The sequence below is a fragment of the Macaca fascicularis genome, chromosome 8 (genome assembly GCF_037993035.2).
Source record: "Macaca fascicularis isolate 582-1 chromosome 8, T2T-MFA8v1.1".
Taxonomy (NCBI): Eukaryota; Metazoa; Chordata; class Mammalia; order Primates; family Cercopithecidae; genus Macaca; species Macaca fascicularis.
Genome location: NC_088382.1, coordinates 84123892 through 84142479, shown reverse-complemented (window position 1 = coordinate 84142479; position 18588 = coordinate 84123892). Strand labels below are relative to the sequence as shown.

The following is an 18588-nucleotide window of genomic DNA, read 5'->3' as shown; positions in this document are numbered from 1 at the left end:
CTGTTTTAATACGGAAAACACGAGAGCTCGTTTTTTGGCTGAAAGAGAACAAATTAAAGCATATTTAAAAGAAAGAAGGTTGGGAGGCCAAGACGTGTGGATTGCTTGAGGTCAGGAGTGCGAGACCAGCCTGGCCAACATGGTGAAACCCCGTCTCTACTAAAAATACAAAAATTAGCCAGGTGTGGTGGCACACACCTGTAGTTCCAGCTACTTGGGAGACTGAGGCAGGAGAATTGCTTGAACCCAGGAGGCAGTGGAGGTTATGGTGAGCCAAGATCGCACCACTCCACTCCAGCCTGGGGGACAGAGTGAGACTCCATCTTAAGAGAGAGAGAGAGAAGGAACTGACCCAGAACCTGGGGAGGAAAAAGGATATCTTTTCCTCTTGGAGGCAGGTGAATGGGAAGAGGAAGAAAATGGGAACCTATGTAAAGTTTTTGAAGAGAGGAAAGGTGCAAGTGTTCCTAGCTCCTTCTTCCTCTGTAAGACAGAAGACAGTGTCCTCTGCTCAGCAGGAGAAAGCTGGGATGGAGATGGGCTCCAGGATGGCGATAAACATCTGGAAGTTGCCTGGGAAAAGTTGTGCTATGTAGCATGGAGGACTTTGATGAGAACCAATGGTGTATTCAGTGACAGTGGCAATGAGGGAATGCTGTCAGAGTGGAATTATAAAATCCCAGTTTACAATTTTCAGCTGGACCTTTACTCTCAAATTCCAGAGAGTTGGCCTTACCAGACCTTACTTGCTGGATCAAAGTAAGGTCCAGGCTATGTCCGAGGCCTGAGTGAATAGTGTAAGTCTCAAAAGGGGGTGTTACTGAACAACGGCTGTCAGAGGTAGGAGAAAAATGGGCATTATTTACTTATCCACTTATTTTTAATTTTTGACCTCTCCTATCTAATTGCCTATTGATCATCTCTGGGGTATACTTCTGGACCATTCTCTCCTAAATAAATATATCTTCCCCAGCTCCCGTAATTTACTGTCCTTCCTCCTTTAAAAAAAGAAAAAAAAAATCTAGACAGCAACATTATCATTAACCCAGGCAGCTAATCTAAAAAAATAAGAAAGAAAAGTCATCTTTACCACACCTTTTTGTTCTCCGCTGAGCATTTGAAAGCTCTCAATGTGTTCTCTTCCTCTCTCCAATTAAGGACAGGAATAAAGAACCTCCTCTAAAGTCACACAGACCTGGGTTTGAATCCTTCCTCAATCATTTCTACCTTGAATAATTCTGGGCATATGAATAAGCTAAACTTTATTTTCTCCTTCTGTAAAATGGTTGTATGACTAGTACAAATCATCTACAATTATGAGATTTAAGTGAATTCATACCTGTAAAGAAAAGCTTAGTATGGTATCTGTCACACAGTAGTTACCATAAAAGATTTGAAGACCATTAATCTTGGAATTCTCTTCCTCTTCTGATTTCACGCTGCCTGCAAAGTTTCTCACCATATTTCTTAATTTTTATATTTATCATGGACAAATTTCTTGAATGTTTGTGAATGCTATATTGCAAATAGTCAAATTTTGATTATTTGATTTTATAAATCAAGATGTTAATACTTTTTGACTTATCTATCAAGTGATTTTAATTGTATGTGCTTTTCTACACACTTTGAATCATGGTCTTTAGACGATAAACACATACAGATTAGCTTTTAGTCATTTGTAAAGTTTCTATTAACAACTCTCAATAATCAGTCTTTTTTCTTTCTTTCTTTTTTTTTTTTTTTCTTTTTTAGAGATGGGGGTCTTCCTATTTTGCCCAGGCTGGTCTCAAACTCTTGGGCTTAAATGATCCTCCTGCCTCAGCCTCCCAAAGTGCTGGGATTACAGGCAAGAGTCACCTCATCCAACCAATAATTAATCTAATATGTAAATAAAATGAAGTCACCAATAAATTTTTAAATGCACCTTCATTTTTTAAAAGACATCATTAAATCCCAGCAAAATATCCTTACTAATATGTTGTTAATTGGTCATAGTCACACTCAAAATAGCTTACAATATGTTATAAAATTTTTTAGAATGGAACTATATAGTAACTAGGTTTTCAACATGGAGGAAAACAAACTGCTAGGGCAGTTGCTGGCCCCTGGATTTTCATGGCCTCTCCCACTCCACCTGTCAAACCAACATTCACATTCTCTTCTTACTAATCCCTTCTTAAAGCTAAATTCAACTCCCCCTTATCCAGGGCAAAGGTTCAGAGGGAGAGGGAAAATAAGGACATTAACCCTGACTATTAAACTGCAACATTATTCCACTGTCTACTATCTGCTACCCCATCACTCTCAGCACCTCTTCCTCTTCCTAGTTCTCTCTCCCAGTCTTCTCCAACCATTACTATTGACCCTGAACACTTACATGAACACATACGTCTTCGTGACTGGGGAAACATTCCATTGTGATGGCAGCTGGTAAATGGAAGCATGGCCTATATGGTCATTTGCCAAAAATTGTTTAGTAATTTACCAAAAATACTAACTTTCTTTCATAAAGAAAGTCAACATCAGAGCTAGGCTAGGATTAAGATTTGTTAAAATTTAATCATAGATACCTGGTGGTAAAGTCTCATTTTAATTAAGGTTCTTCGCAAGGCATCTATTAGGGATAGCCACAGGAAAAGTAAGCAATAAATGGCCATGTCTTTTTTCCTCCCCAAATCTCCATATTCAAACCAGATGTATGTGCACCTCACACCACAAATGGACTAGATATCCATTACAGAAGCCGGAAACTTATTTCATGCTGTATGTTCCAGAAAATCCCTCATTTACATGACAACTAATTAGAAAGAGTAATAAATAAATACATAAAGGTTTCCCAAATTTATCCCCTTAAAGAACATATATGGGTCCTAACACACCGGGTGGGTCCAACAACAAAAAGAGGTTAAGGGACAAAGACTACTCTGTGACGAAATTTAGTTTAGAAAGAGACTCCCCCATTCAAAATATTGACTTGACCAACCACACCTTTTCTCATATTATACAGAACCTCAAAATATATGGGAACACATATTTCTACATTAGCTCCTGATTCTGGTGTATCCCCTAACAGGGAAGTGGAATTATGGCTCAGCCGCAAAGCCCTGGCCCTCATCTTCCCAGCGGCCTAAATCAATCCCCAGTCCAGGACAAGATGCTTCGAGAGATGCATAATTATTTCAGGCCACTAGGGTAAGCACTATTCCTGGCAACTCTGCCGGCAGTGCCATGGATGAGGGCTTCTAATTCTCTTTGGTGATTTGGTTCCGCATAAACTGAGATTTTTCTTTCAGTTTTTCAGCCAGATAAGCAGGAAAAGTCGGCTTTCATCCTTAGAGAGAGGCAATCAAGGTTAATTGGAGTTCCTTTTCTGTGCAGTTTAGTCTACTTTTTCCCAGGCTGTCTTCCTGACACCTGTCCTTATATCTATATCTGATTATCAAATACTTAGTGAGAGAACCTTTGGCAGCTTCTGATGCTCACATAGTCATCCAAAGGCCTCTCAGTCTAAGAAATAACAGGAATACACTTCAAATCAGTTTCCTTGAGAGGCCAACCTGAGACCCTAGGCTGTGAACGCGGGAGAAGTGTCTCCCATGGGTATTTTGAGGGTGAAGTGAAGAATAATGCTTTTTCTCACCAGAGACAATGCTGATTCAACTTGCCTATTACCAAATCTCTAATTTTTGGTTTGGCACTGAAGCCACAATATACTCAGTTATTACCTAACATAGAAAGAAAAGCAAATCTTGTCATTCCCATTCGGAAGATGGTGAAATTGAGGTTTAAAAGTTTAGAAGAGTTGTCTAAAGTGAATTCGACAAAGCAGTGTTGTAGCTAGAAAGTAGATAAGCTGACATCTGTCCCTGGTTTTGTAGGTCACAGTTTCTTTGCAAGTTTAGAGCAGTGTTTTACTTACCATATTCCTCCTTGCAAACTTGTTTACTTTCTCAAACAGTGGATACCACTGGAGAGGTGTGCATTCCAGACACTTATACAATATACACAGACCGAGCCGTCTACCTGTTGGGCACACAGCTCCAAACTCAAGAATCTCTAAGGTTGTTAAGAAGCATAAACGAGACAGGAGAGGGAGCAGGCTCTAATGTAAAAGGAATATCCTGTACCGCTTCAAAGGCCGATTAAAAAATCCTCTTCACCACTATTAATAAAAAACTAACCAATATATTCTGTGCTTTTTCAAACTGTACTGCTCACCCTCAGTGTCTTCATTAAATAAATGCAAACACGTGTGCTTTGAAACCGGTAGGTGTAAAAGAACACTCTGCACAATTATATCTAGGCTGCCGCAGATTTACATCACATGCATACATATATCTAGGAGATATCAATTCACGATGACAGCTGAGCATGACAAATGCAACAGTACACAAGTTGGAACGCTGAAAACAATGCAACTACAAACCCCATGCAGACAAACACGCACACAATGAGTTTTCCCTCAACACACACGTGGCCGCACTCACAGGAGCTTAACCACATTGAAAAACCCCAAACACAAAAACCGGAGGCTCCAGCGCCCGCGAGCAGCCCCCACACAGGCAGCCGCGCCTTCATCTCCAGGCAGGGATTCTCGTGCGTCCCCGGGTACACTCGCCCTCCCACCGGCATCCCACTGCGAGAACACATGAGCGCCAGCCGGTCCCCGCGCGCGCCCGCCCGCCGGGAAAGTGGCGGCTCCCGGGGCTGGGGGCAGGGCCCGGTGGGGCGGGAGCGCCGCGGGGCCGGGCCTCGGCGGCCGGGGAGGGGACGAGGGGCGGGCGCGGGGCGGCGCCCGGCTCACGTGGGCGGGCGGGAGCAGCTGAAGGTCCGCTCGGGAGCCTGGGCTGTCCTCTCGCGCGCGGCGCTGGCCGGGGCGGCGGCGGCGAAGGAGGAGGAGGAGGAGGAAGGCGGCGGTGGCGGCGGCAAAAGAGGAGGGAGGACGGGGGCGGCGTCGGACTGGAGCCGAGCGGCGGCGCGAGCTGCCCAGGGCGCTGTCGTGAGCTCGCCCGCCGGGCCCCCACCCCCGAGCTACACCCTGCCGTGCCCAGCACTGCCCGCGTCCGTGCCCCTGCGGGGAGCGCGCCGGGGCTGCCCCCCGAATGACGGGCGGAAGGTTCGACTTCGACGATGGCGGCACCTACTGCGGCGGCTGGGAGGAGGGCAAGGCGCACGGGCATGGCATCTGCACGGGGCCCAAAGGCCAGGGCGAGTACTCGGGCTCCTGGTCGCACGGCTTCGAGGTTGTCGGAGGCTACACCTGGCCCAGCGGCAATACCTACCAGGGCTACTGGGCGCAGGGCAAGCGGCACGGGCTGGGGGTGGAGACGAAGGGCAAGTGGATGTACCGGGGGGAGTGGTCACATGGTTTCAAGGGGCGCTACGGGGTCCGGCAGAGCCTGTGCACCCCCGCTCGCTACGAGGGTACCTGGAGTAACGGGCTGCAAGACGGGTACGGCGTGGAGACCTACGGGGACGGAGGTGAGCGGCGTGGCGGGCGGCTCGGCTCCTCCGCGAGCTGGTGCGGTGGGCTCTGCCCTCGCTGTGGGGAAGTGAGGAGGACGCCGGGCGCACGTGTCCGGAAACCCGCCAAAACACCTGGGGGCGCCTCCCGCCCGCGCCCGCCCTTCCCAGAGGCGGCGCTGGGGCCGGACTGGGGCGCCAGGGCTGGGGCGCCAGGGCTGGATCTGACCCCGTTCTTGGAGCGGACTAGCGGACCGTGTGTCCACACTCAGGGGAGCTAGGCGTGAATGTACCTGGCCGGCGCCAGCGCTGCGCTGCCACCGGGAGGGAGCGCCGCCCGGGAGGGTTGGACTGGAGAGAGGACGCTGTCACTTGAGCCCGTCACATTACGTTCCTGATCCCTCCCTCTCCCGGCTGGGTTTGAAATCGCCACTCCCGTGGAGTTAGAGCGAACACCCTGAGCGGGTGAGGCTGGAGGTCCGTGCTGACCGCTCCCCGGATTGGTTTCACGTGGAATCGTATTTCGCTCCTGGTCCTCTAGTAGCCTAAAGATAGAAGCCAGAACCCCGTAACTAGGATGTTGGGGAATTGTACCTTATTTGGGGGTGCATTTGGAAACGTCCGAGTTATGGGAGCAGAAAGGCCACCTGATGCAGGTGGAGTTCAGAGTGTGAGAGTTCCTAGTTTTCATTCCATTCCTTAAAATATTGGTCTTAAAAGAGTAGCAGTCTTTGCTGACCTGGAGATCTTGGACAAATTACTAGCAAGATATTTTAGAAATGGGCAATGAAGTCTACGTTGAAAAAAATACAATTGGCAGGTGTGTTCCTATGCTGCTAAGTTAGCAGCTACTTTACTCCTGAGAATGGCAATACTGAAACAGTAATTTGCATTATGTATGACCTAAGCAGTATGCCTGGCTGAACAAAGATCACCTTCTTTTAAGATTTAACAATATTTGCCAAAGGGATTGTGTATATACCAGGACAGAAGTTCCTCTTTTATTAGGAAAAGTATACATTACTGAAACAGGTGTCAAAACCTGATGAATCTCCTTGTGTAATACGCTGAGAAAGATATTCATGGATAGCTTATGCTTTAGCAAAGTGCATTTCCCGATAAACATAATCATATTTAGTTGAAAAGGGTTGTAGGAGGCGACATCACTTTTTGGAATTAAGCAGCTCAGAGTTGGAGGATATTAAAGGGATGTAATTAAAAGTTTCTCCAGCCCACTGCAACCCCATTTATACCATTGCTTATATAAAAGCTTACACAATTTGTACACTTCACTTAGAACACTTGGGCCGTGTTTCAAATGCAAAATGGCAGAATGGTAGAACTTGCTAAAAAGGACATCTTTTCATCCTACAGTATAAATTAAGTGTATGGTTCTCATGGATTAAAAGAAAAAAACGTTCTCTAATACTTTTCTGTGGGGCTGAGTACCGAGTTTCACAATAGTTAATTAGGACCCTTAAATGTTCTGAATGGGCATAAAGTACCTGGTTGACAGCGCTATAAATATATTAGTTTGTGACTGGATTTTGTTGGAGGCCCCAGCTCTACTGTATAACTAAATTCCATGCTCAAAAGTAGAAGGCAAAATTTATTTTTTTAAATGTGTGCATTGTTTTATAATCTTTTAAGAAGGCCAGGGATGGTTCTCTTCAGTTTTGGAAAGTTGGAAAGAGTCTTCTTTTAAAGATGCTATTCATTAAACACACTCTCTTGGTTTAGAGTATTCATTATACCTAGTAATCAAAATATATATAGCACAGTAGAGGTTGTCTGTGTACATGTTGTAGAAGCCCAAATAAGTCTCCAGAATGATTTTATGAATAATCTGCCTTCAGTTTTAAAATAAACTTTAAAAAACAAAAAAAACTTAAAACTTGGCATCATGCTAGGTGGTACTGTGGTTTTCTTCTTCTACCAAAAAAAATCTAATATGCTACAGTTAGGAAGAAAAACCTTAAAAATCACAGCTGAATGTCTACTCTGTGCTAATGGATTTTCTGCTGTCTCATATGTAACTTTATTTCATTAGAAAGTCCTCAATCATAAAAGGGGAGTCTAAAGCAAGTGTATTGCTATAACTTATTTCATACAAAGGTTTTGGCCAAAATAGGAATATCACAAAAAAATTAGCTTGTTTTCTGCTGTTCTCACTAAGGAGTTAGCTTGTTTTTGTCTCCACTCTCCCCATCGCCACATGTCCATCCCTGTACACCCTGTATCAGATTCAGGGAAAATCTGATTCCGTGTTTTTTTGTGGTGACATTAAACTGGAGGAGGAAGGAAGCAGTAATTTCATATGAGAAGTATAACTTATTTTATTAGTGATTTGTGTATGATATGTTGCTGAAATAGAAACCCCCTGAATATCAACAATACGTTAGTCTCATACTCATGAAATCCAAATCTAGGTGCCCAGAATTTTTTGTGCTAATTCTGATCTGTACTTTGTTTTTCACTTGCCGTAAAACTATTGAAAATTTCTGGGAAAACATAATGTTTTGTTAACTAGATGCATATTTGCACATACCCATTCAGAGCATATAAACTGAAGTTTGGCATAGTGCAGTGCAGATTTGACTGAAACTCCTAAACTGGATGCCTTCCACTACAAGATTGTGTAGTTAAAACGACTAAATCTTAAAAATTAGCTCCCAAATGAACACAGTTTAAAACTGGTAAAAGTAATTTTTATACTTGTGAAATATGCATCTACATTTTAGGAATCAAGAGGAACTAATTAGAACTTTATTTGAGCAGCAGGGAGAAGTTGGAACCCACCTGCTTCATAAAGAAATAGGCCCTTTTTTTTCCTAGGTTCATTGACTAAACTAAACCTATTTTAAATTTCAGATGAACTGCTAACAGTTTGACTGTAAATTGGTTTCTAGCAATTCGGTGGAGGAATTCTTTCATATACTGTGATTTAACAAAATGGGAGAGGAATGTGGCCAATGCTCTTGTCCCCCCTTCCCTGTTTGACAGTTAAGCAGAGACTTAAACTTTCTAATTATTGCTGTTGCCTTAAACAGCTTGGATTTTCAAGCCATACTTTTTTGGAAATTCTAAATACTGTACTAGTCGTATTTTTGAAGATAACAGTTTAAGGAAACTAGCTGTTAATTTTCCATCAGTGTTAAACATTTACCAAGATGGTATGGTTGTATTTTAAAAGTGTAGATACTTATTGATATCAAACAACATCTCTGCAAATTGTTCTAGCAAAATTAACTTGTCACTCTAGACAAAAGTTAGGAGGATATGATTACAGCTTTCTTTTAACCAACAAAATATTAAAAATAAGGTGGTTTATTTTAGTATGTTCAAGCCAGATTGTGAAACTTTCATTCTAGAATTTAAATTTTACCCGTCTAGGCAAAGGAAAAATCAAAGTCAAAATTTCCTAAGAATTCCATTCCCATTCCTGTTGAGATGGCGGTATTTGGAGATGGCCAATATTCAGTAGGAATCTTCTTAGCCTGAAATGTTTTACATGACTATCTTATCCTCTTGGGTTAATCTTTCGGAGAAAACTATGGGCCACCCACCTCCTCAGAAGTTCATAGATGTCAGGTTAAGACTTCACATCTACCCAGAATATGACAGTTAGAGTACCAGACCCACTTAGTATTTCATTGTATATCTACTATTGCCTATGTCACCTACATCAGAATGAACAAAAAGAGAAGGTAGTCTTGAAATTGGTCAAAACTGTTGACTTGGGAGTCGTTATGGTTTTAACTTTTAAGTGCAATGAAATAACCAGCCATTGTTGACACAGTTATATAAAACCACTAGCATTTTTGCTCAGTGTTTTAAAAATGAATATATGCCATGCAGTGGAAATCTGTACATGGCAATATAAAATGCAAAGTGACTGCAGGGTAGATCTATATAATCAGAAATGGAAAGAGGTCAAGACAGACTAATCATTATTTGTTTTCTCTGACATTGTGAATTGTTATGAATAACACAGAAGTAATTACATTTAAAATTTTCCAGATAGCTTCTTTTGAGGGATACTGTAAATTAAAATTTACCCTTAATTAAAGGAAATGGCCTTGATTTTGAAAAGAAACTTCTAAATTCCCTAATTTAACATTCATTTCCTCCTAAGATTATTTTAAAACCTGTACCAGGTTATTTTTTAATGTCTTTGTTTATTTAGTAGCAAAATATTCACTACAAATGCTTTAGATGACAGATTATCCTGAAAAAGCATAATATTTGTTGACAGAGTGATCTGGTATCAACATTGTAATAGTGTCAAATATACCTTTTCTCTGAGATGAAGTCCAAAATGGTAACAGTAAAAGATTTCATCTGGCCTTACATCAGTTTCTCCAAGGGTAAAGGGTATACCTTTTAGCCACCATAGCTTTTTAATGTCAACATAGTCATCAAACACCCTCTGTCCACAAACACAGACCACAGGACACATGAGAATTTTGTGTTCTGGTATGAAGTAATTCTGCCCTCAGGGTGCTTCTAGTCTGTGGTGTGATTTACAATGCAGTGGCAGCTAGGAAAATCCATAGAGGATGCAGAGATTTGGCAAATGACATGGCACAAAGCTTTGACCTTTTCACTTAGAAGCACAAAAATGTTAAATTGCTCATTTTTTTTCATAATAGTTCACTGTATTCATAATATATATTATGGTTGTCAATTCACTCAGCTCAAAAAGGTTCACCCAAATTCAAATGATAATCCTGAATATTCAACAGTTTTCTCTACACTAAAAAAAGAGATGCTGAATGTAGCAGAAAATTTAAGACGTTCATTTGATGACTGTGTCCCAAGTATTCAGATTTAAGCCTCTGTGCTTTTTGGAATGTTATACTGACATAGACCTAAAAGTCATTTTTTAGAGTTTTCCAGCTAAATTAGTAATATTAGAATAAAATGTACAAATAGAATTCATTTCATATTCTCCTGTTTCCTTGTCTTCTTCCTAAGAGGAATTTTTGATGCATTAATTTCAGAGGAGAATGTTGTTTTCCAGTGTTCACTTTTTGTATTAGAAAGTACTGGTTTTCCTCTGAAATACTTGCATAAATTTTTTAATGAAAAGCAAAAATTATCTGACTACTGGAAAATTCTGTGCAATGACATTAAAACCTTACCCCCAAAATTACAGGGCGGGGATTCACAAGTGGATGCAAAGTATCCTCCAGGGTTGACTTGGAAATGGTCAGATTTGACCTTGGGCAGGCCTGCGCCAGTGTGCGCTGGATGGTGCAGGTGATTGCGCAGCTTCTGCCGCCGACTCACGGTGCTTTCTTGCGGTCTCTCCAAGGTACCTACCAGGGCCAGTGGGCCGGAGGTATGCGGCATGGCTACGGAGTGCGCCAGAGCGTGCCCTACGGCATGGCCACGGTGATACGCTCGCCGCTGCGCACCTCGCTGGCCTCGCTGCGCAGCGAGCAGAGCAACGGCAGCGTGCTCCACGACGCCGCGGCCGCCGCTGACAGCCCGGCTGGTACCCGCGGTGGTTTCGTGCTCAACTTCCACGCAGACGCTGAGCTAGTGGGCAAGAAGAAGGGCGGCCTTTTCCGGAGGGGCTCACTTCTCGGAAGCATGAAACTCCGCAAGTCCGAATCAAAGTCTTCCATCTCAAGCAAGCGCAGCTCTGTCCGCAGCGACGCGGCCATGAGCAGAATTAGTTCCAGCGATGCCAACTCCACGATCAGCTTCGGCGATGTAGATTGTGATTTTTGCCCGGTGGAAGACCACGTGGACGCCACCACCACGGAAACCTACATGGGCGAGTGGAAGAACGACAAGCGCAACGGCTTCGGCGTTAGCGAGCGCTCCAATGGCATGAAGTATGAAGGGGAGTGGGCAAATAACAAGAGGCATGGATATGGCTGTACCGTGTTTCCTGACGGCTCCAAAGAAGAGGGAAAATACAAAAATAATATTCTGGTCCGTGGGATAAGGAAGCAGCTTATACCAATAAGACACACAAAAACTAGGGAGAAGGTGGACAGAGCAATTGAAGGCGCCCAAAGGGCAGCTGCCATGGCGAGAACCAAAGTGGAAATAGCAAATTCAAGGTAAGTAAATGCAGGGTGGTTGGTTTTGCCGGGTTGGTCAGAACAATGGAGTATCAAATATTATGTTTGTCTGCCGGTGACATTGCTAAATGCGTTCTACAACTGCTAAAAAAATCAAAGGTGGAAAATGATTACACTCAGTAGAGTCAAAGTCAGAAATGTACCTGCACTGTTCTGCAACTTCCCATTGTCAAAAAATGTTGAAGGCACTTTGAGCTCCCCTTCCCATTCTAAATTACTTCCCTCATATTAAATAGCGTGAGGGAGTTCACTGAGACCTTGTGCTCATCTTCCTGAGCCCGGGAGGTTGCTGTTTTCTTTTCTTTTCTTTTTTTTTTTTTTTTTTTTTTCCTTGTTTTAAGAAGGATCTCTGAAATGCTGCCATAGAAAGCATTGTGTTTTGTGTGCCAAAAGAAAATAGCAATCCACATAGAAACATACCTAGTATAGACGTGTATCTCTATTCAGATATTTACATTGGAGGTATGCACACTAAGCCTAGCTTATACAATTCAGATTCTATGAAGTCTTATAGGTAAAATTGGTTTTGAGACAGCCACCAAAATCTACATATGGCAAAAGTGGAAAATAACATGAGAAAATCTGGCATGCATTGTTTAAAACAACAACTATATGGGAAAGGCAAAGAGACCTAGGAGAATCGCCACATTCTATGCAGAAGAGATTAGGTCACTGGTGTATTAAAAGGAAAGGGGTGGAGAGAACCTACAACCTGACATGGACAGATGGGACTCTCAATGTGCCAAGGTTGGAAGAAAGAAGAGCAGTAGAGAAGGGCTGGAGTGAGTAGGAGAAAACCGGTGAATAATAGATTGACAAGTGGGGTGTATGTGTGGGCACAGAAGGACTATGTGCTTGAAGTTTTACCATTAATAGCTGGTTTCAGGGATCCAGCAAGAGGGATGGAGAAATCTGTGGGGAATAAAGTTCTATTAGGGAAGGATATTATAGGTGAGACAAAAAGAAAAAGGTGTGGTTATAAATGGAAAATTTTATTTTTAGTCTTATTTAAGTGGGTACTGACTAGCCACAGCTTTGTAAGACTTGAAGCATAAATTTAGCATAGAATGTTAAAAATCCTGTTTCTGCTTCAATAACACTCTTCCACAGAAGTAAACGCCCTTTTGAAACCACAAAATGTTAGCATGTCTTCAAGTTTTTGTTATTGGCATTGAATTAATGAACCTCCCTTTTTTTTTTTTTTTTTTTTTGGTGGAGCCATAATGAAATTTCCACTGTTTGAACTTCTTAATGTACAAAAAAAAAAAAAATGGTGACATCATATGGTTCAACTTCTAGAGTTCTTTTTTTTAAATGCCCCTACTTGAAAAATAAGTAGGGCTACTAAATAAGGTTGCATTTTTTGCATTACTTTTAGATATAATATTATATATTATGTTAAAAGGCTTCAAGGTTTTCATCTTTATCCCAAACTAATTTCATTTCAAAGCTAGTATTTTTTGTTAATCAGCACAAACTTTCATGAAAGGTCTCTCTCTCTCCTGTCTTCTCTACCAGGCATCTTTTACTTCAGATCACAGTTTTGGATCTACTTTGCTTTTCAGTTTGCTTATGGATCAGATACTCAGCACATCTAATCTTGCTGGCTTACTTTTAGACCTAGTGATATACATGTTGTTAGGCCCTAACCTCTAATTTTAAATGCACACTTGGATTCTTCCATGTTGTTTTCTCTTTACAACTTAGTGATATGCTAAAGGCAGATCAGTCTTGGCAGGTGAAAAATGAACCTGTGCAGAACACTTTAGCAAACAACTTGTGATTAGTTTCCATTGGAGGAGTTCATATAACAGAAAGCGACTAGCAATGCAGAGATGATCTCTGATTATGCTAGTATCGTAAAACTCTCACCTAAGTCCTAGCCATGTTCTCTCTGTTGAAAGTCTTTTGGGGGTAGTAGTATTTCATTTGGGAATACTGTATTGTGTGGTTATAACCAAGAGATCTTTAGTTTAAGACCTTACACTTTTAGCCAGTTAGTTACTTCATAAAGATTTCACTTAGCTATGTTTAAAATGCTTAATTCATTATGCAAATGAAAGAGGCCAGTCACAGAAAAACAAATACTGCATGGTCTCACTTAATCAAATACTGCAGTCACCTGACTTTATCTAAAATGATCAAACTCATAGAAACCTAGAGTGAAGTGGTGGTTGCCAGGGACTGTAGGGTGGGGAAAATGGAAGGTTGCTGTTCAATGGATACAAAGTTTCAGTTACTCAAGATAAGTAAGTTGTAAAGATCTGCACTACAACATTGTGCCTATACTTAACAATACTGTATTTTGCATTGAACACTTTGTCAAGGCCCGGTGCTATGGTACATGCCTATAATACTAGCACTTTGGGATGCTGAGGCAGAAGGATCTCTCGAGCCCGGGAGTTCAAGACCAATCTCTGCAACATAGTGAGACCCCCGTCTCTACAAAAAATAAGAAAATTAGCGGGACATGGTGGTGCATACCTGTAGTCCTAGCTATTCGGGAGACTGAGGTGAGAGGATGACTTGAGCCCCAGAGGTCGAGACTGCAGTGAGCCGTGATTGCGCCACTGCACTCCAGCCTGAGTGTCACAGCAAGACCCTGTCTCAAAAAAAAACCAAACAAGAAAAAGAATTTGTTAAGAAGGTAGGTCTCATGTTAAGTGTTCTTACCACAATAAATAAAATACTGTTCGGATGACACAATCAACAGCTTAAAAATATTCAATTAACCTTCTATATTTTACTTACCTTCATTGTTTTAGTCATTTTCCCAGATACCTTACTATTATACAATGAATACTTCCAATTAGAGCTTTGTAACTTGTTTTTGGAGAAAGCAGTTAAAGGAATGACATTTCCCTTATAATAGCTCTGATTTTAGAGTCCTACAGTCTTTTAAAACCCTTAAAAATAAGAAAAGATTCTTTCAAGATTTGCTGCCTGGGAGATAGGACTTTTAGCTACGTTATTGTCATTAACCATGGCTCTAATGCCAGAAGATCTACACAGTATCTGTACAGAACATCTATATGACTCCTCTGTGGTTGCTATTATCAATGTTTTTGTTTTTAAAACTACTGAAAATGTAAGAACATAAGATGATACTCTTCTCACCTAGCCCAGTGCACACAGAAGAAAAACTAGAAACTAAGTCTCTTGGCAGCTGCTGCTGTTGAAGTCACAGTTCATCATTAGCAACAAAAGGAGATGATCAATGAATAGTTATCTACTATTCAGTTTGTCCACCCAGTTGGTGTAAATCACTATTCTCGGCAACATAGTGAGACCACGTCTCTACAAAAAATAAGAAAATTAGCCGGGTGTGGTGGCGTACGCCTGTAGTCCCGGCTACTCAGGAGACTGAGGTGGAAGGATGGCTTGGTAGAGAAGACTGAAGGCCCCCAGTTTCAGATCTGGAAAGGCCAAGAGAGAGCATCTCGTCCAAGCCACTCACATTCAGAGACAGGGACTGAGGCTGTCCCCAAGATCCCAACACTCCCTGTAATGTTTTCATTTCATTTATGTTATTTCTTATGCTTTAGGGACTTTTATTTATTATTTAAGTCCCAGGGAAATGGACGCACCCTTGTACCATCATCCTATTTTATCTTGAAGCAAAGGTTCAAGTTGACTCTAAGGGAAAACAATTATATTCTCCAATAATGTCTCCAGGAGACACAGAACCTACCATCTTTGGCCCGAAGATTCCTGAAAGCATGGTGATCTGTGGACCTTTGCTTTGTTTCTCTGAAGAGGGAGTTGTGTTACTCCGCAGTAAACACATACAGGAGGCTTGTTTCAGAAGGCTTATTATGGGCCCCTGTATAATTCCGACAGATCAAGGACTATGCGGATGACATAACAGTAGATAGTAGATATCACATAGTTGATATAGAGTATTTAATAGATTCCAGTGGATTAACACTTAGAGTCAAGACCATAAGAGATACTTATAATTTACTGACTCCTGGGACTTATTTTTCGTCCTCTGCTCTGCTCCAAAAGGCACTGTGTTTGTAAGATTTACAAAATTTTATTTCCCTTTTGTCATAGTACTGAGGGTACAAATCATCATCTGGGATTGAGAGTGTCAACATTTTTTTTTTTAAGAAATGTTCAAAAGGTGGAAGAGCAACTCTAAATATCTCAAGAAATGAGTATACCTAGCAGCTACTGAGACCGCTCCATGCCAGTAGCTGACATACCACCTCTAGTTCTGGATCCCAGCTGCTCTGCTCTTAGATGAAGGTGCCACTCTGACAGATAGATGTTAGAACTGGGGAGAGTGGAGCCAGTTCCTAAGCTCAGGCTCCATGGTATTTCCTTTGTGCACCCTTGATGATAATTTGGCCAAGCAGACCCTTTTGAGTAACTGGAGTGCTGTTTTAGAGCCCTAAACTATAACTAGAGCCTTATAACTTAGAATTGGATCCCCCAATATGCGAATTTACTTTCTAGAAACTGTAATAAGCAGAATCTGTTTTGGTAGAGGAGACTGAAGGCCCCTAATTTCAGATCTGGAAAGGGCAAGAAAGATTATCTGGTCCAAGTCCCTCACATTCAGAGGCAGGGACTGAGGCTCTGCCCGAGAACATCCCACCGTCCCTGTTGTTTGCGCTCTATTTCTTAGGCATTCAGTTTTCATTCCCTTAGCTTTTGCCTCCTTAATTCCTTCAGCTGTTCCTGTCATTTTAACTGTATTTCTCATTTCAACTATATTTCTCATTTCGCCAATTTTTACTCCATCGACTCTTATCTTCAATAATTCCTTAAATGAGATGTTCGAAGATGTCACTACTCCTTGAGAAAAAACTTTAAGAAAGAATGTTAAGGTAAGACATTTGGTTGAGAAAGCAAATAAGTGACCCTTAGAGACCTCCACATCTGTGGAAATGAACAGATCACTTAGGAAGAGGTGTGGACAGAAGCAGAGCTTGGTGTGATCTGAATATTAGAAGAAATAATTATCTTGCAAGAAGATAGAAGATGTAGGAGGAGTGGGAGAGAGCTGGCCTCAAGCAATTGAGAACCACAAGCCTTTGCTTGTACTGGCTTTGTTATATTAGACAGATAAGAAGAAATACTATAAAGTGAGGAGGTTAGCAAGTTAATAGGTAACTGCTCCATTTTGCAAAATTTGACTAACTCTGACCAGCCTCACTTAAGCTAGTGAAGCTCATTGGTACTCAGCTGAGCAGGCTCCCCGTACTACCAGAAAGTGTCAGTGATGAGGATAGGTGGCCAGTCACATGGGACTCTGCTGCTCCTTTTGCCAACCTCTCTCTGACCATTACTGGCACTTCAGGTGATGATTGGGGCTACCTAGACATGTAATCTTAGGAGGGAGTCTCTTTTGCTCCCTGTTCAGCACAGAACTAAGGTTGGATGCCATGTTTGCCAGTTTTGGACTTAAACATAAAAATGATACATACTTTTCCTGTAGGATTTTTAAAAAACCATTCCCCTTATGTTTGCATGAAAAAGGATATATTGCATTTTCACGCAGATCTCCCCTCCTCCCCCATACTCAGAATGGTTCAACCATGCCAGCTTGCTTTCTGTTGGAAAGAAGGTCTCAGCCCCTGTCCCTGCTCCCTCTGGCTGGATCCTTGGGCTGCTGGGTCCTCACTCTGCTTTAAGCCTAGGTCCCTTAGGTCTAAACTGATACTTAATTTCACGGTATTTGTTGAATCTCTCTCACCCCAACTAGATTGGGAAGGATGGGCTGACTCTGAAGTCAGCTTTGCTCACTTTTTTACACCCAGCAGTGAGCTTAGATCAAAACACGTAAGTGCTCTAGTAAATATTTGGAGAATGAATGAATTAAATTCTCACGACTTAGGGTATGACCACTGCCAGTGCTCCTAATTTTGTTTTGCTGGGCAAAACCACATTTTAAGGATGGAAACTTAGCTCTCATAATTCATGCTATAGTCTGACAATAGTCAAGGAGTGCAGAAAATGCCAAGTGTGTGCTACAGGTACCCTTTTCCTTAATTAGGTCATCATCGTTACAGGACATAACCATGGAACAAGAGCATCAGGTTGAGCCAAACTGTTACCTCCATTCTTTATAAGTATTGAGCTGGTCAGTGATACATATGAGAGATTCCCTTCCAGATGTGGAAACTCCAGGAAGCTAAGTTGGCTTAGCTTCCATATTTGACAATACCAAAACATGTAATATGCCAGAATGCAGGAGCTTTTTTTTTGGTTGGGGGGGGATTTTTCTTGTTTGGGGGTCATTTTTCTTAGGCCTAAAGAAAATCATTTAATTTAACACATAAAGTTGGCTGGGATAGAACAGTTATTCACAAGATCACTTGACTTGATTCACATTTCACTCATAAGTAATTAAAACCCAAAGTCAACTATGAGTCAGTGCACATTATGGATCCAAATTAAACTGACTATTACCAATATCAAAAAAAAAAAAGGCCCATTCTCTGCTAAGTTATTATAAAGGGCCAGGTCTTTGAAATTCTTAAATTATCCTCAACAAAGGGATCTTTTACAAGTCAAAGCTGTTTATAAGCTATCTTTATGTCTGTACTGTAATGATAGTGGTTGTATTATATTTTTAAACAGAAAGTTTAGATCACCTTTTCTATGGATTTTTTTTTTCTTCTGGTGCTCTGGTTAATTTTCAGTAATTATCACAAGTGATTTTTACAGAAAGGGGAAATCCTTCTGATGCCTTCTGAGTCATTTTAATGAATAGATTGTTAAATAGTTAAAGAAATTTTAGAACAAAATCACCTAAAATGGATGGTGGTACTGTTTACTCAGAAGGATACCGGACAGGAAGGGACAGATTTACGGAGGAAGATAAGTTTGGATATTTGCCTTCTTGAATTTCAAGATGCTAGCCCAAAAGATAATGGAGGAAGATGTATCTGGAACTCAGAGATTTGAGCTGTGCTTGCAGAGCTTGGAGCCAAACCCTGGGAAAGACTCTTATGGGACATGCAGAGAAAGAGGAAATCTGTGTATGTAATACTAGACACAGCTCTTTTTAAGAAGT

General features: G+C 41.6%; 2 protein-coding genes across 7 annotated transcripts in view; one reads left to right on the top strand and one right to left on the bottom strand.

Annotated features, from left to right (window-relative positions):
* Positions 1–4881, bottom strand: part of GDAP1 (ganglioside induced differentiation associated protein 1) — a 163713-nt gene extending 158832 nt beyond the window's left edge. The window contains exon 1 of the mRNA XM_065519379.2: positions 4488–4881. The gene's annotated coding sequence lies outside the window, so the exon portion shown is untranslated. The remainder of the gene's footprint in view (positions 1–4487) is intronic.
* The window catches only part of JPH1 (junctophilin 1), an 80321-nt gene continuing 66585 nt past the window's right edge, over positions 4853–18588 (top strand). For all 6 annotated transcript variants that reach the window (XM_005563563.5, XM_065519377.2, XM_005563559.5 and 3 more), the window contains exons 1-2: positions 4853–5481; positions 10781–11540. In XM_005563563.5, coding sequence (XP_005563620.2) covers positions 5103–5481; positions 10781–11540 — 1139 coding nt within the window. In that variant the 5' untranslated portion in view covers positions 4853–5102. The remainder of the gene's footprint in view (positions 5482–10780; positions 11541–18588) is intronic.